The 24,813-nt window shown below is 40.6% G+C and overlaps 1 protein-coding gene across 2 annotated transcripts; it reads left to right on the forward strand.

Moving 5' to 3' along the window:
- Positions 1-504: 504 nt before the first annotated feature.
- Positions 505-9,773, forward strand: dctn4 (dynactin 4). Of its 2 annotated transcripts, XM_023402165.2 has the most exons (14): positions 505-673; positions 1,384-1,454; positions 1,604-1,782; positions 2,017-2,060; positions 2,608-2,715; positions 3,458-3,478; positions 4,032-4,105; positions 4,771-4,883; positions 4,980-5,089; positions 5,189-5,262; positions 5,882-5,936; positions 6,721-6,828; positions 8,119-8,216; positions 8,303-9,773. In XM_023402165.2, exons 1-14 carry the CDS (start codon positions 539-541, stop codon positions 8,520-8,522), a joined length of 1,410 nt encoding a protein of 469 aa, XP_023257933.1. In that variant the 5' UTR covers positions 505-538; the 3' UTR covers positions 8,523-9,773. The 2 variants fall into 2 exon arrangements, with proteins under 2 accessions (XP_023257933.1, XP_023257934.1); XM_023402166.2 differs by lacking the exon at positions 3,458-3,478.
- Positions 9,774-24,813: the final 15,040 nt, after the last annotated feature.

Here is a 24,813-nt window from a genome sequence, read left to right on the forward strand (position 1 = left end):
ATTTATTATTTGGATTGACACAAATTATGATCAGACTGCTTTCAAAAGCTTCTGGCTACAACAGAACCTTCCTTTCCACAAATTAAAAAAATTCTTTAGGATAAGCTACTATACAAAATATCATAGGAAACTGGCAACTGAAACTTGTGATGCTGGTTATATTTTCTTAAGTGGGACTATTTTGCTATAAACCATGCTGAAGTTGCTTTACAAAATGTTATGTTGGCATACTGCAGCCTCTGTATGCACTATGGAGCTATGTAGCATAAGGTGGGTTCATCCCTGTCTTTCACTGAGCTCCTTTCTTCTATCTGTCTAAGCTTAAAAACGGTCACTTCAAACAGAGGCTCTGGCTTTAGGGGCTCCATGACCCCTTTGGTCCGTGGGTCTGTGCCATTTCACTGTCGACATGCAGTTCCAATGTTCACCACACGAGGTCGACATTGAGCACACTTTCCTCAGACGCCAAACCGAACAGCAGTGACATCAACACCGGCAGTGCTGACTGAGCCCTCGGATTCAGCTGCACAGCTCAGAGATGGCGTCCCTTCTGCAGCCGGATAGAGTTGTCTATCTGGTTCGTGGAGAGAAAAGGATCAGAGCCCCTTTATCTCAACTTTATTTCTGTCGCTACTGTAGTGAGCTACGATCTCTGGAATGTGTGTCTCACGAGGTACGTTAACGTTTTTCCCTTACTGCGCTCTGGTTATGTCGAGCTAGCTGTTAGCTTCATTTAGTCAGCAGCTACATTGTTGTTAGCCGGCTAGCTAGTAGCTTTGACAGGTGGGCGGTATTTGCTCAAGCATCTTGCGCATTCTATTGGTAAGCTGGTTGTCAATCACGGCAGTCTCCTCATCTCATTGGCTGTAGGAGACGGTTGAACTTCCGTTTGAGTTAGCATTATGCACAGAACAGGCTAACGCTGTTTAGCACTTGCCATTCTTCGAGTTTAACGTCAAACTGTCCAGCTAGTTGATATTTAAAGATTATGAATGGTACATCCGAAAGGGAAAGCAATTTGTGTTGACTCTGGGCCACCTCAGCTAACGTCCTCGCCGTCAAAAAGCAGCCTGATAACGTGGCTCACAGTTATGGACACCACACCCAGAGTGATAAAGATTTTTCATCAGTACACACACATTAAAAGTCTGAGGTTTTTCTTTGTGAACATGTGACGCTTCATATGAGACACCATGAAAAGTATATTCCCTCTCTATCTTAAATAAATGTCAACCGTATACATTTGATATTGTTCTGTTTACGTTGCATTTATCAAAACTCTGTGACAATTCAGCAATTAGGAAGCCAGTGCAAAACACAGTTTAAGATGTGGATGCAGAGTTTGGCTGACAACTGTCTTGCACCCCTGTTTCTGGTGATCAGGTGGACTCCCACTATTGTCCAAGCTGTCTAGAGAACATGCCATCTGCAGAGGCTAAACTTAAAAAGAACAGGTAAGACTTTTGTGCAGATATATAGAGAAAGCTACATATCAATACAGCACTCATTTAGATCACTTTGTATTTATCTGGTGACCTTACATCTTATTTATGTCACTGATACCCTTTTTTTCATTCCTTACTATCTGTGTGCTCTACTGTAGGTGTGCAAATTGTTTTGACTGCCCATGTTGCATGCACACACTGTCCACTCGGGCCACCAACATCCCATCTCCTTTGCCTGATGATCCTACCAAGACGGCCATGAAGAAGGCCTACTATCTGGCCTGTGGCTTCTGTCGCTGGACCTCCAGGGATGTGGGAATGGCTGACAAATCAGTTGGTGGGTACTGTATAATGTTGACATATTAATGTGGTCAGAATTATTTTAAAAATGAACCTTCAGTAGGCATAAAAACCATCAACAGTGCCAAAACACTACCTTGTGTTAAAGGTCTGTTGTAATTCAGGAGCTGCTCATTAGTTTAGCTCATAAAAAAAGGTGTTTTGGTTTGTATTTGTTCCCTATGACTGTCTTAAATCTAATGTTTGGTGTTTTTTTTTTTGTTCACTGCAGCCAGTGGTGGATGGCAGGAACCAGAGAATCCTCATACTCAGCGGGTAGGTTTTCCCCTCTGGTAATATAAATTCTCTCGAGTTGCTCACATGTTTCCTGATCATGCATTGCTTGTTTTTGAATAAATGTATCTCAGAATAAGCGACACCCACAGATAGCAAAAGCAGAGTAAGTGGCTGCTGAGTTGCTTAGGCCACAAATGTGGCACAAATAAGTTATAAAAGTGCCCTTTTATTTCTTTGTAACTTAAGTGGTTGTTAAAGCAAATTACCTTCTATTATTGTACCAAATGTTTCTTTCAGTGATTGTCATTGTAGGTGATTAGTATTTTGCACTTTTCCACATTGCACAAGTTAAGTTAAAATCTGTTTACCAACTGTTTTGAAGACATCACCATTTTTACTTGTAATTCCCTCCTGGATTATTGTGTTACTTAAAAGGTCCTCACATTCATAGATATAAAATCACCATACACTGTCATATTTTATAGTTCTCTTCTAAGAGCTAACTCCTCATGATTTTTGTCTTATCAAAAAAAAGTACATAAAGAATTGATTACCGGTTTCTGGATTTAATTTTTTTTGCCTACAGATCAACAAGCTGATTGAGTATTACCAGCAGCTGGCCCACCGAGAGAAGCAGGAGAGAGATAGGAAGAAGTTGGCCAGGAGACGACAGTGCATGCCTCTGGCGTTCTCGGTACTCTGCTCCAGTTCAAAAATCCATATCGTCTTCATAACCTTCTACAAATGTCAAACAGTTGTTGTTACTGTTGGAAAGCATAGATCAACAATTTTTCAAGATTAATTTGAATATTACCAAGGGTGTACTGCCAATGAGTGTATATGTGTCCTTAAGGATGTTATATGATTAGCACACCTATAACCAAAACAGGAGGGAATAATTAGCTGTATCGGCTGCTGTAATTTTGGTTGAAGTGCAAGTTTCACACCATGTCCATACTTTGGTGGATCAATATGAACATGCTGTTTATATATTGAACAACATAAACATTTTCAAGTTGCTTTCAAAAAGTTCGCTTGTCCACATTGAACTTTCAGAACAACAGAAAAAAGGCCAGCTTAGTGTGTCTGAAAGGCCAGAATGGAATAGAAAAGGCACACAAATTTAGTCACCCTGGTGTGGACATGATCTTCATGCTTCTTGAGCTTGTTGGCACCTTTTACACCTCCTTGCATTCTGCTTTTACAATAATCAATATTCAATATTGCAAACCAGTCTCTCTGTGCTGTATCAGTACCATTTAAAACACCTAAGCTGTGATGTCCTGCTGTTTTTCTCCATCAATGATGCAATTCTATTGCTGTTGCATGTCACTAAATGCCACTAATGTTTGCTGAATCGCTTTGGTTTCACCTGGTTCTTAATTCTCTCTTTTTTCTTTGCTTATGCACTCTGATATTTTGGTTTTACCCCCCAGCAACACACTATTCATGTGGTGGTGAGTTGTATTTTTCACAACTTGGGTAGTCTCATCTTTACAGTAGAACTGTCTTCTTGTTATATCTGTTCCTGTCTAATCTGTTGCTAAGTGACCTCACAGATCACATGAATGTCTCCTTGGGTAAATGAGACTGAGACCCACACAATGGGAGCCTTCATGTTGGTTAGAGGGAGAGAAGAAATACAAGATTGTGTAACCAGATCAAAATATTTGCCATACTCATTAAGTCCTGAGCTCTCAGTCTGTCAGAGTTGATTCTCTCCCACTATCCTGGGCAGAAAGGCTCCTGTTATTGTCTCTTACCACAAGACAGATCAAATTGTATCTGCTTAATTATTGTTGTTGTTGTTTTCTTAATGTAAAATACCATTTCTTTGCATTTTTGTGTATAAAAGTTCTCCTATTCGGGTTAAGAGTTTGTGTTAAAAGTAGTCATGTAGAAAAATAGCTGTAGCTGCAGATTGGGTAATTTCATAAATGGTCTTCAGTCCTCTTTAATTTTGAGTTGTCAATATGCCTAATCTGTTTCCCCCCCCCCACATTCGCTCAGGAAAAATATGGCCTTGGAACCAGACTGCAGAGGCAGAGGTCTGGAGCTCCTATATCAAGCCTGGCGGGCCTTTCGTGAGTGGTCTTTTGTCATATAATGGGACTTACTGCTTCTTCCACACACACAACTTTTTTTTCCTGGTAAAACTTGTGTATATTTAAAAGACAACTCCCCTGGGTTTATGTGTTACAGCTCATTAACTACACATTGTGTATGTATATATTATTGGTGACTTAGATGAATTGACTTCTAACCTTCCAGCACCCATTGTTTCATTAATTTCAGTATGTCAGGAAAAACAATTTGTAGAGCCTTGAGACATGGCTTGAGATACATATGTAATCCATCACAGTCAACAGTTCGTCTCCCTTATTTTTTCTCAAAGTTACATCATCACCTTTTAGTGATATGGTTGCTACCAGGGATCATTTTTAAATCTCTTTACTGGAATGTATTCAAGGACCCTACTTAACATCTGAAAATGTTTAATTAACACTGGAATGACAAAAGTATGCTGTCAGATCCGAGAGACAAATGTAAATCAGGAAAGGACACCATGTAAACAATGATGCAGTCAATGTGCTATAACCCCCCAAAACAACCTGTGCTATTGGTTGGAATGTATATGTGGGCTAAGTGTTCTAATGTGAGTAAATCTCAGCTTTCAGTTTACATTAAATACCATCATTATAAGAGATACAACAGGTTGTTGACAGCAGCATTTGTGTAACTCTACTAGCCTTAAAGAGGGTGAGGACCAGAAGGAGATCACCATTGAACCTGCCCAGGCCCTTGATGAAGTGGAGCCCCTGCCTGAAGATTGTTATACCAGGCCCATCAGTTTACCGGAGGGTAAGATCTCTGTTCAGAACTTTTTAAACAATAATTATAACGTATGTCTCTCTGATTGAGGTTAAGTTGAATCTGTGCTTTGCTGTTCCCTCTTAGTAACCACGCTGCGCCAGCGGCTTCTGCAGCCTGACTTCCAGCCTGCGGGGGCGTCTCAGCTCCACCCCAGACACAAACACCTTCTGATGAAGCGCTCACTGCGCTGCAGGGTCAGTACCACTTCAGAGTTTTACTCCTCTGTATCAGTCAAAGGTTGTTGCTTTTATGTATCACATTTAGATAACAATGTTCTTCATTTCCTCCACCAGAAATGTGAGCACAACTTGAGCAAGCCAGAGTTTAATCCAACTTCAATCAAGTTTAAAATTCAGCTTGTCGCTGTGTGAGTATTGGTCATCATGTCTAAAACACATGTTTCCACTATGTTATTGAACACAGTTTTTCATTTAATTAAAAATCTAAATCTGCTCCAAGGCTGGTGTAGTTTAATTAGATTAGCACATGGTTAGGAAATTGTTTATGCACATGAAGTTTAATATTAAACACATTTTGTTATTTTAAAATGGCTTTTACATGAGCTTTCATTTCTTTTGCTACATGAGCCATTGTCTCTATAAACTGTAATGTGGTAATCCATACAAGTAGCATGATAATGTTTGAAGGAGTAGCTTGAATAGTTGCTTTTTTTTAACCAGCACAAGCAAAAATGGCATGAATCACCAAAGATAGCATCAATTTTCAAAGGTCTAGAGTGAGTGTTGCTTTTTTTCCCCCTTCAAACGTGAGTTTTCACTGTACTTAATATTTTTACTGTTTTGCTTTTCCTTTGCTGTGGTGAATTTGACTGATGCTACCTTTACTTGAATTTTCAGTTGTAGTAAAGACAAAGCTATTGTTTTCAATTCAGCTTTTGATGAATGTAGTTTGAATGTACATGTTGAGTGCTGCAAATATGTTTGACTGTTACAGTGCATTGATTGGCCTTCTGTGCATTTCCACAGGAGTTATATCCCTGAAGTGAGAATTATGTCCATTCCAAATCTCCGATACATGAAGGTCAGTGTGTGCACTGGTTCTTGTATAAAGAGCATATCTTTCACATGTTTTATAATAATAATAATAATACATTTTATTTAAAGGCGCCTTTCTTGGCACTCAAGGACACCGTTTTATACATTATATTCATAATCTTAACCCTTAACCTTGAATGTGTGACATGCATGTCTCAATTTTTATTGTCCTGCAGTAAAATTAACTCTGCAGCCCAGGTGTAAACCTACCACTTTATACCAGACATGAATAGGACTGTATTAACTGCTGTAGAGACTGTCATTTAAATAACAGGCTTATACAAAACGAGACAATAGTCAAAGAATACACAAGCAATTAACTAGTAAAACCAATATAACAAAATTACACCAGGAACAAGATGATAAAAGTTCAATTACATAAAATGCAGGCATCAGTATGCGAGTCTATGCAGGTGAGAGTAAGTAGCTTTAATTTAAGACTGGGATGCGAATCAGATGAGAGGGATTGCAGCGCTTAATACTTGTTATGAGCAACAGTGTGATGCCAAGAGATTGATGCACTTGTACTACAGACAGTCTGGAGAGCATTTAGCCTTCCTAAGAAGCTGCTTGTTACAAACATCCCTGATCATCCCTCCTTCCAAGAATCCCCTGGTCCCCAGACATTTACTGAGGTATTAAGACTGCCCTTTGTTAATGGTCAAAAGAAGACCTGAGTGTTACTTTAAGCACTGCATAGCCATTTAAGGGAACTCAGCCAGCGTTGAAAGGATTTGACTTGAGTCTTTTTTTCAACTCTGTCTATTTAGGAGAGCCAAGTACTGCTGACTCTGACCAACCCAGTGGAGAACATCACCCATGTCACATTGGCTGCTTGTGAGGAGGAAGATCCTGATGACATCAACAGTACTGCCAAGGTATTTGTCTATAGATTCCATAACCTGTCAGGACTGTGGGTCTGTCAGCTCGGTTGGGAGTACGTCTGCCCCACTTGGTGGCCAGACATCAATGAATGGACCTTGAACTGCTGAAAAGAGCATCCTTTCTTTCTTCTTGAATAATACGAGGAATTGGCGCAATTACAGATTGTGGCAGTTGTTCACCATCTACCTTTTCTTGAATATTACCATGTTATAGTATTACTGCAATGGTATCAGTGAGCTTCAGAGAGTGCAGGGTGGTCAGCTCCTTCATACTGCCAGTTACTTAAGGAATATTTATCCTTCACATCATCTCATATGCATAGCAGTTGGGTTTTTACCTCCATCTGTCAGCTGTCACACGCACAGCTAAAAGTGCCGTGTTCCTGTGGAAAAATTTACGCTGAGTTGCCAGCAGCTGCTGCGAGGACCTCAGTGACTACAGGCTGTTTGTCTTGGCCTCTTTAGTGATGAAGTCATGGGCCAGGCTGGGCAAGGAAGTGCTCCTGGCCAAAACAGAGCATCTTCATGACCCATTTCCATTCACATTACGGCCAAACAAAATGTGCAGTCCTGTCATTCTGCTTGATCTGATATTCAAACACCTGGAGGGCAGAGTGAACCACATCGAGACACGCTCAGTTGATTTCATCAAACCGCTGTTCCTGCGACTGGGTTCGCTCACCTTGTACACATACATTATTTATTTCTTCAGCACATTCTGTAGGTTTGTTGATGACTGTGTGGGTACATTGGTTTTACCAGTTCATGTGACTCGAATCACTTTTTGTCTGCACATGCGACACAGAAATTGAAGCGATTATTGAGTATTAACAATATGGACAAAGTTGTTATAACTGATGGATAGAACAACTGTCATCCATAGAGCCCCAAGCTCAAAAGATTGTATCTTTTTTTAGATTTGAAAGTATTGTACTGTACTGTACTGTAGGCCTGTAATATAAAAAGAACGTAACCTTGGTTCATGCTACATACCATAACGTTATTGATGAATGTTTTTTATGCTGTGCAAAAAATTTAAAAGAAAAAGGAAAATTTAAATTTTGGGTGACCCATAGTAGTGTTCAAATTTCATCACTACCTTGGTTCATTTCAAAACTTAACAAGTCTTAAAATTAGAGAACTGTTTTTAGCTCTGTACCATTAATCAGATATCAAGACACATTGTAAATCTGCATTAGCAAGTGGAAAAGGCACATTCAGAATCTCGCCCACCCCTCACATATTCTGAAAATCCCTGTATGTTACAACTGTATTTTTGTTTAGGTTATAGTACCCAGCAAGGAACTGGTCTTGGCAGGAAAAGATGCTGCTGCAGAGTACGACGAACTGGCTGAACCTCAGGACTTCCAGGATGACCCAGAGTAAGTTATACGCACACGCACACATAAACACACAGAGAATTAATAGTGTGAGGTAACTCCTAACCTGATCTCTGTCCTCTCCACAGTGTTGTTGCCTTCAGGAAATCCAACAAGATTGGTTTCTTTATCAAAGTGATCCCTCAGAAAGAAGAGGATGCGGACGTCACTGTTTCAGTTAAGATCAGACATGACTTCCGCAACCTCGCAGCTCCCATCAGGCAGAGCGAGGAGGGAGCCGACAACACCACCGAGGCCATTTGGCTCACGCACCACGTGGAGCTGAGGCTGGGACCCCTCGCTCCCTGATCACGAATACACTGTTTACTCTCAGACAGTCCCAGAGTCATAGTGTTGGCTTCTTTGAACTAATTTCTCTCAACTGTGGGATTTATTTAATTAAAAATGATTTCTGATTCTGCTTATTGATGTGTGAGAACGATTTAGAGATGTACTTGACATACAACTGTTTTCAGGATGTTTTGTTTTAGCTCTAGTTGCATATTCAGATACATTGTGGAACATACAGTGATTGAATGATAGCCCCCTGTGCTGCCCACTTTATAAAACTATATGAAACCATGGCTAACTGCAGACCAACCGATACATGCATCGAGTTTAACTTGGCTTCATGATGTTTTGTTTTTTTCATTGTTGCTAAATGCAGTGCCAAAAACATGACAATATGCTGTATTTCACTGCATTACTATCCTCCTCAGCTTAGGCACTGTTCCATCTATCAGTAAAAAGCACTTACAGGAAACAAAATCTTATATTTACAGTACATATAATCACTTATTAAAAACATCAAGTTGTTTTGATTGAAAATGCCACATTTGCTGTTGCTGGAATTTGAGAAAGGATTTTTCACAATGTTACATACAGTGTTTTCTCCCAGCCTGTCTCCACACTTAAATTATATTTTGTTTTATTAAATGTATTAGTGGGTTATGTTCAAAGATGAGAGTGAGTGGTTATGCGTTAATATAACACTGAGATTATAGAAACGGAGTGGAGTCCATGAGCAGAATCAGAAACCATAACTGAGAACAATCTGAACAATTCCCAACTGTGCGGCACACACACACCTCTGCGCTTCTAGCTTGTGTATTCTTGTCAACATCCTTTTCTGCAGACAATAGTAAGGTATTAACTCGCATGCTTCAAATATAGTAAATATCACATACGTTAGACAATGTCATCCCAGTTACTGATCCTGTACTGTTTTCTTATCAAAAAGGTTCTTGGTCGCAGGTGATACTTGCCCATCATTTTACTATTGTCTGAAGTCGCACAGTAACTGTTATTGGCACTAAGGAGAGGATGTATAGTACACTCTGTAAATTACACAAAGTGTTATCAGTTTTAATGTGTTGAGACACTATCATTTTACCTGGTTTAAAAATGTATCTTTTTGGTTTGTAGACATCACTGAGCTCCCTGTCAGTGTTGTTTAGTAAGCTGCTGTTCTGTTTGGTCTGCGTGTAAACTTAGTAAAAACAGAGCCTCACAACACAGTTAATCTTCTGTACTGGCTAATAAAATAATGTAATACTGTAACAGACCTCTTGACTGATTTTCATGTAGAGCTGACATGACTTTTAAAGCAGTCAGGTTTTTGTTTGTCGTGAATTGTGGTTATCTGAACTGTGTGACGTGTGCACTCGTGTACTTTGTGCTATGTTCATTGTCACCACAGGATGGCACCATAGGCAAACAGTTTTTTGATAGTTACTTAGAGCATACAGGGACATGCGCTCTTCATTGTGATCTTGAATAAATTTACAAGCTGAAACAGAACATCTGATAATAGTAATGTGTTTGACTGCGAAAGCACAAGGCGCGCTGATCCAGACAACCATTTCAACAGAAATTCCAAGCAAAGCTGGATCTTTTTTTTTTTTTTTTTTCAGGATGAGTCATGAGGATAAAATGTCTGTCAACAATAGGAAAAGACAGTAATGGAATTTGTGTTCTAAAAGACACCATTTTGTATTTAGAGCATATCAGTTTTGTTCAGTGATGGCTTACACACATAGGCGGACAGTTTGTTGCCTCTGAAAAGGCAGATCAGATATGTGTGATGCAGGCCTGTTGCAGCTCTCCAATGAGGTCCGTGTGCAGTGTAAACAGACCCACTCTGTCTGGGTAATAAAGCCATGATTTGCTTTTATCTTCCACAGATATAAACAGCTCAGAAGAGTGGCCTGTGTGAGAGCCATAAATCATTCCTGAAGATGAGGTAATAAAGCACACATGGGGTGAGTTTGTACCACTGAAACAGCCCAGACTCCCACTTCAAGCACAGCTGATGATAGCAGTAGCTGACTTCCAGCGGTGTACTCTATATGCACTTGCGAGGGGGGGCGTTGCTGCCTTGCTGGGAATATCACATTTTATTAAAAAAGATTAACATATGCTACGCCGAACTTGTATACATAGTCAGGGCCGTAATTTAATTTAGATGAATAGAGAAGACAGTGATTGAAGATGACTGAGTTGCATATGGCATATAGAGATTTATGGAGTAACCTTATAACTGACTCATGAGCAGACCTTGAATGATCCCCAAAAACACTGTCTGGAAGACAAATTCTGGATTCCTCTGGCCAGGATAATATTTTCCTGGATCAAGACTCAAATTATTTCATGCTCAACATCAGCGTGTTCTTATTTGTAGAACCTTATACTGTTAACAGCACAGAAATTTGACCTGCGACCATGTTATGGGGATTAGAAATTAATATCAGGGCTTTTCAGCAGTGTTCACTAAGTAAGTAGGTTACTCAAGGACTTCTTCATTTCACATCTCTCCTTTCCTCTTCCTCAGTTTTCCTCTTTTGAAGACTAACCTCATTATTTATAAAGACAGAGCCGGCCAGCCTTGACCAGATGAAAGATTCCTCACTGAATTACAAGTTTGACTGCACCCAGGACCTTTCCACAATTACGTCATCGCCCAACCACCAGTAACTCACCCACGGAAGATGACAGAAGCAAGCAAAAGAGGAGAAAAGCTACACCTCAACAGAGGCAGTAAATTCCCTCCATCTAATAAAAAGCTAGGATACACGGTAGAGTCCCGAATGACTATATTTCTCTATGCACTACCCCTCTCATGGGTCAACTGTCAGTGCGTACTGTACATGCATGAGGATAAAGGTGTGTTTTCTCCATTAGATTTGTCAGGTGGATAGATATTGCCAATATAATCCTTAGAGGAGTCTCCATTTTCCGCTGTTTATAGACCACAATGGTTTGGACATGTCCTGCTTCTGGGCCTGAGGAGGGGAAGTACAAAAGACCATGGAACTCCTTTTATTAACATCCCTCTTTCTTTAGGTTGAACAGTAGGCCTGGAGGTGCCCTGAGTGATTAATCACCTCCTTCATTTTCTGCTCACCAGACCATCATCTGGTTAATTAGTGGTAATTGATGATGTCTACCCGCATGAATAACAGTAGGCATTTGGGCTTCCAAAGCTGGGGAAGCCAAACCTGTGAAACCTTAGCTTTTCAGAAGGGAAAAAAACCCTCTTTCTCCACCAGTGCTCTTTTTGTCATTTTTCTTTCCATCTCCCTCTCATTTCCTCTCACTTACGCTCTCAGTCTCCATTCAGATGGCTGTAGGTAGGTTGGAATGTTGACTTTGGAGGCGCGATTGAAAAAGATCGCTCTGAGAAAGCAGCTGACCCTCGACACCCCCTCTGAGCCCCTGTCCACCTAAACTGACAGAGATGCAGACTGCAGGCCCTGTCCGTGCTTTCATTTAGTATTTGCTCAGTTGCTCGCCGGGTGCAGTACGTGTTTGAGGGCACACGTATGTAAGCGCCCTGAGCTAAGGCCAGACTGGGACCTCAGGGGAACCACCAAAACCTGTCTGCTTTTTGCTCAATAGATTTCCCACTCAATTAAAATACCAGAGTAGGAATGATAATAAACAATCAGGGATTGTTTTGTGGGTGAAGGAAATAATACAGTTAAGTTTTGAGTAGCCCCTTTTGTGACCTCTGTACTCCAAAAAAATGATTTAACCTTCCCTACAGAAGGGAACACTATGGATGAATCATGGAGTAACCTAGCTAGCCTGGTTCTGACTAGTGACAAAACCAGCACCTTCAAGTGCTATGTTATACTAGAAGAGAAGTGGCTCAAATGACATGCTGTGCATAGCTGGCCAGTAATGGCATGAAATGAGTGTGAATGTTGGAAATTGTCAGACAAAGCCCCCCCCCAATCCGACATTGTAAATATAGATAGATAGATAGATATGTACTTTATTTGTCCCTTAGGGAAATTCATGTGTCCATTAGCTTATTGTTGATAATAATAATAATAATAATGATAATAATGATAATAATGATAAAAACAGTTAATAACAAATAACAATAATAATTAGATTATTCCACTTCCTTTGGCTGAGGTGTTGTACAGCCTGATGGCAGTGGGAACAAAGGATCTCTTGAACCTCTCTGTTGTGAGAGAGATGAGACATTTGCTGCACCTGTAGCTGCTTCTCTGTCCTGCCAGAATGTTGTGGAGAGGAGGGTTGGTATTGTAAAGTGGAAGGGGTTTGTTATGGTATTCAACCACCTAATTAGGATTTCTTAAAAAAAATACAGGCAACTTAAAGCTGTTATCACATTTGTTTAATATGTACAAAAACAACTTTACTCTTGTTTTTTGTATGGATTCAACAAAATGATACAGTGTGTTAATTAGCTTTAGAGGTCCTGGGAGGTAGATTCTTTATGCAAGGTCAGGCTAGCTGTTTCCCCATTTCCAGTCTTTATGCTAAGCTAAACAGCTGCTGGCTCCAGCTTCATATTTAATGAACAGTTAGAAAGTGGCATCAATCCAAGCCAAAAGTGAATACATATATTTCCCAACATACGTTTCTTTTAATAAGAGGAGATTTTCACAAGCATTTAAACCGTGTGCGTATTAAGTGTTGTGTTCTTACCGTAAAGATCAACTTGGGCAGTAATGCTGCGATTACTGAGTCATGCCCTGGCCTGAAGTTTCCAAAAGACTTATCTGTGCACAGACAAATAATTGTAGTCACAGGACATTTTGCCCTGGAGCACAAATGACACTAATTTATTTGCTTATAATAGCAAACAGAGTGAAGCTTGAGTTCCCCTGACATTAATAGAAAGGAGTCTTGCATTTCTGCCCCTGCCACACTAAGATCTTAATTCAGTGATACCCATCACATGATAATCCTCTGTGGTCTGCAAGTATCCACCGAAACAAGGTTCAGTAATTGCAAAAATGAATTACTTGCCCCACAGAAATTCAGCCACACGCCAGCAATAATACAAGTTCAATAAATACAGGATTTCAATTAGGGGAACATTTGTAATAGAAGCACTATTGTTGTCTCACTGCAGACGGTATAGCCAGAGGCTTCTTGAGCAGCTAAGCCCCATTAAGTCCTGCTGAAAGTGTGCTGTCAGCTGAGAACGTGTGGATAGATGTTGAAGACAGAGGTGGCTGGTTTTCACTGTACAGCCATCCCAGGGCCTGCAGCCAAACCCACATAAGCCCAGCCCGACATGACCCACCACCACCACACCACAAATACTATATATCCACATCCAGTATACACACACAAATTCCCATCACTGAACAGTACTGTATTTCACCCAGGAGAGGCTATCTTAAATCAATGTAAGGAATCAATGAGAACTTCATTGGATTTATAGTGCAGCAACATCAAATGTCAACCTGTAGATGTGGATTTGCTGTAGACTCTATCAGTGGCAAATTTCACAGGGGGAAGAGCCCTTTAAAAGGATGGAGGACCCCTGCGGATGGAACTTGATGATCCTGCAAAGTAGTGAAACAAATGCTTTCGTACAGTTTGTATGCTTTTATATCAACATGCAGTGTTTGTGTTTGAAAAGCTGCTATTTCAAGCATGTGTTCCCAAGATAACTCACAATGTGATAAAGGAAAATCCTGTTTTTCCTACTCTTTTCCAATCTTTTATTTTATTTATTAAGCATTCAATCACATATTCACCTCTTCAGGCCTTCCAACAGTCCTTCAAATGAGACAAATCCAAGAAGAAATCACTACTATATCCACTGACTTCATAAACACCATAACCTGTGATGAGGGTTCACAAGTAGTTGTCGCTTATTTGTCGCTTGGGTTTAACAAAAAGTCTGAGAACCACAAAGTATTTCAATTGACATACATGTGGTATTCTACAGGCTCTAGTTGATTTTGTTTGAACATTATGTTGTTATAGTAAACCCTACTAACAGTTGTATGGCAGTTGGGTTAAGAGTGCCATATTTAAGTTTTTGCTATCGCTCATAGCCAAAATTAGCATTAACAGCTGTTTACTTACCAGCCTAGAAGAAACAAGTTCATCATAAAACCTCATTCCATTTTAACTCGTTTTACTTCCATTTCTATCAGTTCTTTTAGCTTACTAAACAACTGGCCCCAGCCCGCCCCTTCTCGAATTAATACTATGTGATAGTGACTCACTAGCGTCCAGTCTGCCCTCAATTCAGCATGACAGGGTGAAGAAGAAGAAGACCTGATCAGAGAGTGTATTCTAACCTCTTTTAAACACAACGATGGCTGAAGCTCTTGGCAAGCAGTTGTTATCACCACTCCCACCACCACCCACTCCCAGCAAGAAATCATGATAGGTGGTAAAGAAAACTTGCATATAGCACCTTTAACAGACATTTTTACATCCAGGTTGCATTAGATCCTTGATATGTTTTTTACTGTAAGAAAAACTCCTTAAATGTTGAGTAAGGTGATTACCCCTATACTAACCTGGTAGTCACACTACGTACTCTGCTTAAATTAGCTTTTTTTATTGGGTTACATATTTGTAACAGTTAATTACCAAGTGAACTAAATTACAACCAAAATGTAGAGCCTTACAGTTTTTTTGTTGCCTAGCCAGAGAAAATAGCCCGCTCACTCATTGGTTAGGACTTAAGAACCGGGACAGAAGGCCCTTGGCCTATCCAAGGGATCATGGCCAGAGTTATCTCATGGCATTTATATTTTTGTGTGGAAGGGTTTTAAGCCAGCAGAGCAGCCACTTCAGTCAGTCAGACAACTGGCAAAGATGGCAAAGTGATAGGACAGTCTGCAATTTACTTCACATGACATTAATCACAACTAAGCAACCCTTTGGACTTTTTTGATTGATGGACCCTAACAATCAAAGGAATATAAACAATTCGGGAAAAGGCAAACAACTGGACTTCAAGACTGCACAACAGTAGGGAGTTGCCACCATGTTGCAGTCATGAATTGAATCTGGAGCCAATGATATGTAGCATGTCAATATTGACAAAAGTCTAAGCATGCTTATTGTTGCTATGCTGTTTTGGATGAGCTTCAATGTAGTCACTGGCGGCCAAGATGAAAATAGTGAGCTGATGTGCAGATTGATAAAATGGATCCGTTGCGTCTCATTCCCAGGTCGGTGCTCCTGGATATTGTCATTATTGGTCGCACCTCAGTCTTAGCAGAAGGTGTAGCTGCGGTATTTCTGGTTAAAGGGCACTCTGCTCGGCAAGTGGCGGGTCTGTTTACAGTGTTTGTGCTCTGAAAGAAGTTTATGTTACTCCCGATCCGAGCTGCGGCCGGTAAATATCCATGACATCTGCAGAGTCATTTGACCCGGGAGTAATTGCTGGTTGCACACTTTCACATTGCTGGTGGGGGTGCGGGTTCAAGTGTACAAATCAATGTTTACAACACCTTTTGTCTAACGATTGTCCATTATATTTTGTCTTTTCTGGTTTGTAATCTTTCAATTTATTTGTCCAATACTGTTTTCACAGTTTCACAATTGTCCCAAGTAAAGACTTAAAAGGACAATTCCCTGGATCTGTGACAATATGTGCAACTACACACAATACAAATCATATAGTATTGTGTTATTATAAAGAAAATATACTGTAAAGTGGCCATAATCATGTAAGACAAAACCTACAATTGTCGACTATTAATATATGAAGCATATAATTAAAATCTTTATTAAACACAGCGTACAGCAATATTTTTCACAAATTTTTTTACTGCTTATTTTTCAAACTAGTTTGGAGATTTCATTAACTCCTACATAATTAATTATCTAGCAACTGATTCAGCCATAGATGTAAGGTTGGGTTGTGTTCATTCATTCAATATTGATTATAAGTCCAAAGTGATCTGGATTTCTAGCTGCACATGTCAATGCAATGAATTAATGAGATCATCATCTGTAAAAGAGTTTTATAGATACTCAAACTCAGCTCTGGAAACATAGTCAGACTCAAGATCCCACTGGACTGTCGGCAGACAACACAGGCCTAATTTACGAATTTCTGTCATGCCCATGGAATTTAAGACGGATTGTACTTTGCAATCCCTGCTAAAACAATAAAACAAGATATGAAATTGTGATGAGATTAGCTTGTGTGATTAAAGTTAATTGTAGTCAAAGAGGGTGTTTGTGAATTAGAATTTCAAGCGCTTTTCATCAGGTTTTAATTCATATCTGATTTACAGTAACTTAACTTTATATTGAATATTTAACTTGAAGGTTTTGTGTGTTTAAAGTATAAACTGCAGATGCTTCTCTGGACTATGATAGGGATCTGCCGGCTCTCACATTGTTTGAACTGAATTAATTTTTCTTAGTTGGCTGGATTGTTATCTGGGTGTGTAAACTCCTTCCATTTTGAGCTTATAAATACTTAAGAGGCTCTATTAATGGAGCATTTCTAGCAAACAAAAAACAGATATACATGAAATGAACCCTGACAGGCCTGAGAAGAGGCTGGGGACTACATTCACTAGTGTCTGAAGAAGAAAATTTCCAAACATTTATTATTTATAGAAGGATGTCTGCTGTCTGGGGGCTCTGGCTGCTGTTTATCTACAGACTGTACATGCCTAAGGAGTGTTTCACTGTGAAGACATCCTCAAGCATTGCCAGGTCTTGTCACTGGTTGATGTTCCTGTTGGGAGGATCTGGTTAGACTGGGGTTGTTGACTTTTGTTTAAACTATGTTGTTCTCTTTAATTTCCTGTTGATGGGGCTCACAGATTTGATTTCCTGCCTACACGGGGCAGATAATGTTGTTGACAGCCCTCTGACTTTGGTGGGGGAGAATTTCACTTCAGTGAGCCACAATGACTTTATCTAAGATCCGCTAAACCCGGCCCAACCCACACCTTTACTGTTGGAAGACAAGCCTCACAAATCTTTCACAACTGTTGTTTTTAATTTTATCATTTCGTTTTGAGAAATTAGTAGGGGTGTGTATGGGACAGAGTAAAAATGAGGAACAGTGTCAGTGTTGGTAGTAACAACATTTTTTTTAGTCAGTTAGATATTTTTACAACTAACTCTGACAAGAACATCTAAAAATCTGGTTTTATCCAGTATGTCTATCATTGCACAGTATAGTGATATTGCACACTGCAGTAGAAGTGGCTCCCATGTCGCAGGGTAGAAGAAGAAGGTTAAAGAAAAAGACGTGAAATAATGAAGTTCGAGGACGGGAATGGAGAGCGAGGTCCTGAGGGAAGGAAATGTGTCTTCAAAGGAGAGGAATATTTTAGTCTGGGACCAATCTGACGCATCTGTCACTCCTTTCCTGACATTCTTTGATAATGGTTGCAACTTAGCAACGAGGACTCCTCATAGGACCTCACTTCTTCAGGCACACATTTGAATTTACATGTGTCGTCTTTCCACGTGTGTCAGCAGCTGTAAACTATTATTTGTGTAAATGGTGTTCACTGGTCAACATGGGATCTACAATAATGTCAGTATTAGCGTGGGATTTGAAATGGAAAGTCATGACTGACTGCTAACTGCACACGGCAGCTCACCCACAGCTTCAGATATAGGAGAGCACTCTAGGCCGTGCAGTTAGTCCATGTCTGTAATACATCCCTGACATCTTTCCATTTTGCCAGCGGATGGATGAGCTTGACCCCTGAGTACTTGACCTTGTTCACCCTGTAGCAAGAGCAACACATTCCCCACTGGATCAACATCACTCTGTTCAGTGTTGGAAGACTTTTCCTGAATGTTGAAAGAGGGACCAACTCCGGGATGTAGTTTCACACAGATTAGAGTGAGAATTTTGTGTTGCTGTCCAGATATCCCTTTAAAATTGAATGTATGAGTAAAACAACATAAGTCTGGGGTGGATTCTAGTGTGGGTGTAAGCCTTAGGTCTGCACTGACTTCATGTTTCTGGTGCAGCTTGCACAACACTGTTAGCAGGAACTTGTGCCGGCAAACGTCCAACATGATCTGTTATTAAGGACCCTTTTTTTCCTCACTTCACGGATTTCATAAATATTTTCATGCTGAGGGTTATCATAACATGACCTCATTCAAATCTAAACAAAGCATTCCTTTTCCTTCTTCGCAGAATAAAAAATCATCTACATCTCTCAACTCTCCCATGTATTCTCACTTTCTCCCTCTTATTCACAGCTTTTTTTTTGACGTCATCACTTTCTTTTCCTTTTCTTTATTTCTTTAACTTTCTTTCCATTTGTCCCTATTCATCCCTCCTTTTTCACTCCTCCTGGTCAACCCAGCCCCTAATTAGAGGGGAGTAAAAATAAGAGTGGAGTTGCTAAACTTGTGAGTTTGGCAGACCAGGAGTTGAGCAGACCAGGTTTGCTGCCAGATGAGAAAACCTTTCGGGCACATTTGCCAGCACATAGCCTTTAAGTGGGTCACGAAACTGAAACCCAGGCGCAACATTTTAGTGCTTGAAACAGCTCTTTGGAGGATAGAGAACTCCAGAATCCAACCAGAAGGTCATACGTCCCCTCAATCAGGACCCAAATCCCAGACACCTCAGGGACTGTGGGGCTGAATTTATTAACAAGCACTTACACTGGCTTGATCACCTGTGGGCTGGAACAGGAGATGGTGGTTAGTCAGGAACTTGGTACTGCTGGCTATTTGTTTTCTCATTTTCTTATTCAGCACTGTAACTGGATAGGCCCAGATGGCTGCCGCTGGCTGGATTGACAGGCGTGTATTTCAAGTTGTTTATATTTGGTTGTGTCTCCAGGGATACTCTCATAACTTACATGGCCCTTATATCAATACCTGATGAGATTACAAACGACACTGCATTGCCAAAGATGTTACTTAAGGTCGTTTTTACTATACATGTTTGTAATTGCATGATTTTTTATTCTGCGCTTGAGGACTTTTTCAGATTTTGAGCACTCTCTTTTTAGATCTTACAAGCCAATGTTTTCTATCCTGGCATTAGTCCCTCTCTAGCAGGGAAGGAAATAATTTGTTATATTCAGCTACAGTTCCTTGTATTGTGACTATGATTTCAGTTTTGCAGTCAAATAACCTGAACTGAACTCATTTCTTATATGTTATTTGACTAAAATATGGGTGTGCAGTTTCTGCAAAAAGAGGTATTTGTCACATATTCTTTCTCCACTTGTTTTAATGACTTCTGTGGTGTTGCCTTCCATTACTAAAGGTTTATGAGGGGAAATATGGTAGAAACCGAACTGTCAGTTAACCCTGGCTGCAGCCAGTAATTAGACTTACCATTGGAAAGCACACATGATGGTTACTGACTCAGATTTAGGAAGCAGAATGCTGGTTTGGAGTAAATCCCAGAAGAATTGGTCCTATTCTTTCTTTGATTCTGCGAACAATATTAACATTGTTATGTTGCACTGGTGTGGGTTTTCAGTCTTGTATTGACTCAATTGCTCACGTTGCCAGAATTTAGTGTGGTAAAGTTTTTGTCATGTATGATGGTCCTTGTATGAAGGAATATCCAAAATCTTTTAAAGGGATTGTTCAACATGTTAGGAAACACACTTATTTACTTTGTATTAGAGGAGAAGATCAATACCACTCCCAAGAGGGAAACAGTCTGCCTACAACCAACTCTAAAGCTCACTAATTAACGCTTTATATCCTTGTTGTTTAACCTGTTCAAAAACCAACATGTAAGAGCAACAGGTTGTGGAGTCACTGCACCTGGTTGAGAAATAGTCGGGTGAATAATCCCCCATAAAACTCCAAACTGTCGTCTTTACAATTAGGTTTTTTGTAGAGGTTAAACAGATATAACAGTTATAGGCTTTCAAGGTGCTGGTAGGTGGATTTTGTTACCCTCAGACAAAGCCAGGCTAGCTGTTTCCAGTCTATATGCTAAGCTAAGCTAACACGTTACTACCTGAAGCAAGATAGAGAACAAGCATATTTCCCCAAAATGTGTAGGAGGACAATTGAATTTGCTGGTCCTGTTAAGCATCCAGATGGGCTTTTTTATTGGCTCCTAAACTTTTGATAAACTTCTACTCCTCTTTAAGTGACTTTTTCAACATTCCCTCCCCAACTATTTATGGGCTGCATGAAACATTGGGGTCATGAGACACGCTGGACCCAAAGTCTGAAAATACAGACCCACACATCATTCAAACCTTTGCTCCATTTCTCGGGAAATGTTTTGCAGAATGACTAGTGTGGGTTACTGTTTTTCTCAAATGGAGTCTGACCTATCCAGTGCTAGACTGCTCTGAGCAGAGGGGAGGAGGAGGAGGACGAAAGGAGGAAGAGGAGGGGGAGGAAAGGGTGTTGCGGGGGATGCTAACATAGAGAAGCACAGTACCTTCCTATTCATGCTAGCTGGCAAAGAGGTGGCCAGGAAATGACACACGGAAAGTGCTGCTATCACACACCTATTTTATTCTGCCAGCTATCACATCCTCATGCACTCCATCTCTCCTCACACACACACACACCCACAATCTATCATCTTGGTTTTACTACACACCCTGTGTCTATCCTGTCCAATTTAATTTAAAGTGTCATACATTCATCCATCACATCAACTCACCCCTGAACGCTGTTCACATGTAGCTAACCTCTCCATTCTAGTAGGAGTGTATCTTGGCTCATGGGTGCAGCTTTTAGTAAAATAATTATTTGCTACTCCAGCTCATGTATCTGTGATTGTGCTGTAGTACAGTAGAGGATATTGTTTTCATTCCTTCACCTTTTAATAGGTTCCCGATGTGCCGTGTCTCTCGAAGTTTGCAGTTGGCCTTGATCAGACCAAAACAAAATTGATTCAAAGAGTAGCTGGATGTGGTTTTCACCAGGACAGCCCCCCACCCAACTCATTTTCTTGACTGGAAAAGGAAATAAAAGGCAATCACATGGCATCACATACTGCTGACATCTGTTTCAACATCACATTGAATAAATCTTTTGGTATTCAGCAGCCATGACATAATCTAGACGTATTGCCTTGCCATCAAAGTCAACATCTTCTGTCTGCTTTGATGTCCTGCATATCATTTTTGGCACAACAGCTGCTATGACTTGTCTGATCGGAGAGAGATATTACATTTTTTCCAGAATTTCCAGTGGTTTACTTGATGGCCAAAGCATGACAATCGCTCATGAGTGATCTTAGTGGAAAGTTGAGTCAAAAGAAATTACATTCCTCATCAGACCCTCCTACTTCTGAAGAGCATCACGACAGAAATGAGGAAAGACAACATCAGTGCTGATAAGATGCTTGGCTGCCTGCCCTGTACACAACAAAAAAAGCATAAGGCAAATGCAGGGAGACGGGAAGCAAACGCTAAGGATTCATCAGGCTGTTGTTTAAAAGGCAGATTTAGTACCCTCTGTCCAGTTAGTCAGCCATCCCAGCCTGGGCCTGCTCCATGCCCACTTTCTCCACACATCTGTAAAAGCTTAAAACTCAGTGGGCTGGATCGCAGAGACAGAGCTGGGCTTTGTCAGACCTCAAATTCTCTGCCAGGACTCAACCTAAATGGATTAGAGACTCTGTCAGAGAGTACCAGCAGAGGACCAAGTTCACTGCCCCCAACCAGGAGCCCCAGTCCCCTCAGTTGATCAGAGCACTGGTCTGCACAGCAGTGGCGACTGAGGACTGCTCTCCATCGCACTGAAGGGGTTTTCTTTGAGAGCACTGGAGAGTAGAGGCGATGCAGTTAGCAGAGTTATGGGCATGAGAACACTACAAAAGACTAAACAAAGGCGGAAAGGGTGGTCGAAGTAGACGACACAGATGCCTCTCTTCATTTGATGACTTTGGCTTTTCAGCAGTAACAGCGTCCTCTGGTATTTCTGTCTCTATACCTCCTCCTCCCTTTCTCTTTCTGTCACCTTCCCTCTCCTTTCTCCTTGTTTTTCGTCTCCAGGCCTCTCACCCAGCTGCGATATAATGGCATGTGTTTTGATTGGTGCAGCAGGGGGAAGCGGGGTATTGTCTGGACAGGATCTAGGCTGAGATCAGCAGATAGATCGGATGGTGGTTTAGGGCAGTACTCAAGCTACCAACGTCATCTTTGTTTTATTTGGACACTGTAAACACTTAGCTAATCCTAGAAAAGAGCCAGACATGCAGGAAATAGGGACTTATGAAAACAAGCAACCAGTCCGGCATTATTATTATGTCAAACTCATTCATTAGAAATATGTTACTATTGATTATGTGTCCAGATGCTATCAGATTGTGTTTTCATTTTGAGTGCACTAGAATCAAATATAATCTACAAAAAAAGATTGATAACTTGTGGAATATAATATCAAATCTGAATAAGTTTGAATTGGTCTTACATCCTCTTACGTGTTGAATAATTTTCCATGCTATTTCCCATGTGTGCTCACTTTATAGCTCTGAGCAGAGTCAAGGTTTTGAACTTCACCTTTACCTCCCTAGTATCTGTTGTCTGAGCTTCCTGAACTGCAGATTTCATGGTCGGTAATGGCCCACCCCAGCGTTATGATTGTCAGGAGTGCACAGGCCTGGCTGCCGGTCGCAATGCAAGAGGGAGCTGACACTGAAAGGATGCAGACAACTGATTTATGTTTTCTGGCAAAAAAAAGCAGACAATTAATTCCTGGCGATGGGCTCAAATTACAACATGCTTGGGTTGTTGTGGCAGGGGTGCATGACCTGAAATAGCTGGTTTGTCAGTGCCATGAATCTGCTATGATATAGAAGGGTTGGTAGCCAATATGAAACAGGGCTTGAATGGTAATACATCCCATATGGCCTTCCACACTTTGATCAATCCGGAGAGAAGTCAAAATGTTTCTGACTTCTGTCCAGATTTATTAAACTGTTCATATCAAGAACCAACCCAGATTAATTTCAGGCTTGTGTGATGTATGCACATGTGTATATGTACACATTTAGATAACCTACCAATGTTGTCTCCTTTACAAAACTTTGAAAAGACACCAAAAACAAAGTTTGTAGAATTATTTGAATTTTACATATTGTATTTTTCAGTCAACTGATGAAAATATTTTCTGTAAGTTTCACAGCCTTTTCCACATTGTCACAAATAAAATCCAGGTGGGGAAATACTGAATTCTCAGTTTCTGTAGTCATGCTAGCAGCTCTGTGAGGCACAGCAGGGCTTTGAGCTAAATGGTAACAGCATGCTAACATGTTCACAGTGACACTGCTGATATGCTAATGTTTTGCAGGCAAAATGTTAACCATGTTCACCATCTTAGTTCAGTGTGTAAGCATGGTAACATTTACCAATTTGCAAAACATAAAAAAAGCACACAGGCTGGTGGGAAGATCACTAGGATTGGAAATATCTAGTCATTAACCAAAGTATTGGACAAACTTGAGTTGGAAGACACTCCATCCAATATTTCATTCATTACATTTCTCTTAAAACCACAAGTCAACCTCATGTGGCACTACAGGAAAAGTCAAGCGATCACTAGGATAATATGGGAACCATGAATATCTGTATAAAATTTCATGTCAGTCCATCCAATTGTTGTCAAGATATCTCAGCCTGGATAAAAGTGATGGACCAACCAGCCAACAGACAAACATTGTCATCCCGAGAGCCATGATGGGGGCAAAGATACTCATACTGTGCAGGGAGGGAAAGAGCTGAGCTGATGTTGTGTCATCTTCATCTCTTCCAGTCCATCAAAATTCATGTCTTGTGTCATACACTGTACTGTTGTCAGAGTGACAAGCTGGCCAGAGGGACGGTTACACAGGAATCGGAATATGTGCCCATTTTGTGAAATAACTTCCTCTCCTTCAGGGGTGGACTCCACATCGCTTGATGTTCTGTGGGATTCAAGGCCTCTGAGGCTTTCCACAGTGTGTCATTTCCTCCCTGGAATCCGTGGATTAGTCATATCACTTCCTATTGTCCTTGCAGGGCAGTGGCCCACTTGGCTGCAGCTCGCCTTTGTCCACAACTGCTTATACGGCCTTATGGTTGTGCCACGGTCAGCACATGTCCACCACTGTCAAAAAGATTATTTTCTTTCCTTTTCTTTTTCCTTTCCCATTTAACTGTTGGAAAATTGAAATGTGAAATTTGAGTGCAGTGGAACTGTCAACCATTTTAACATAATTCCCAGGCTTTGACATTTGGCGGAGGACTTTATTGTGTGGCCAAAGGCCGACAGCACATCCAACAATCTTTCAAAACCGTAGCCATGTATGGTGTTGGTTAAACCGTCGAAGAAACATTTCGGTGGCTCATTTGATGATAAGTTCAACTTTGAGTGACAAAACTTCGAGTGATAA

Source organism: Seriola lalandi, unplaced genomic scaffold (assembly GCF_002814215.2).
Source record: "Seriola lalandi dorsalis isolate HSWRI2012SDOR001 ecotype SW California unplaced genomic scaffold, Sedor1 jcf7180002053898, whole genome shotgun sequence".
Classification (NCBI taxonomy): Eukaryota; Metazoa; Chordata; class Actinopteri; order Carangiformes; family Carangidae; genus Seriola; species Seriola lalandi.

Coding starts and splice junctions, on each gene's coding strand:
- dctn4 (XM_023402165.2), top strand. CDS start 539: ATGGCGTCCCTTCTGCAGCCGGATAGAGTTGTCTATCTGGTTCGTGGA. Junction 2,716..3,457: donor GCATGCCTCTGGCGTTCTCG/GTACTCTGCTCC, acceptor TTTACCCCCCAG/CAACACACTATTCATGTGGT. Junction 4,884..4,979: donor GCCCATCAGTTTACCGGAGG/GTAAGATCTCTG, acceptor GTTCCCTCTTAG/TAACCACGCTGCGCCAGCGG.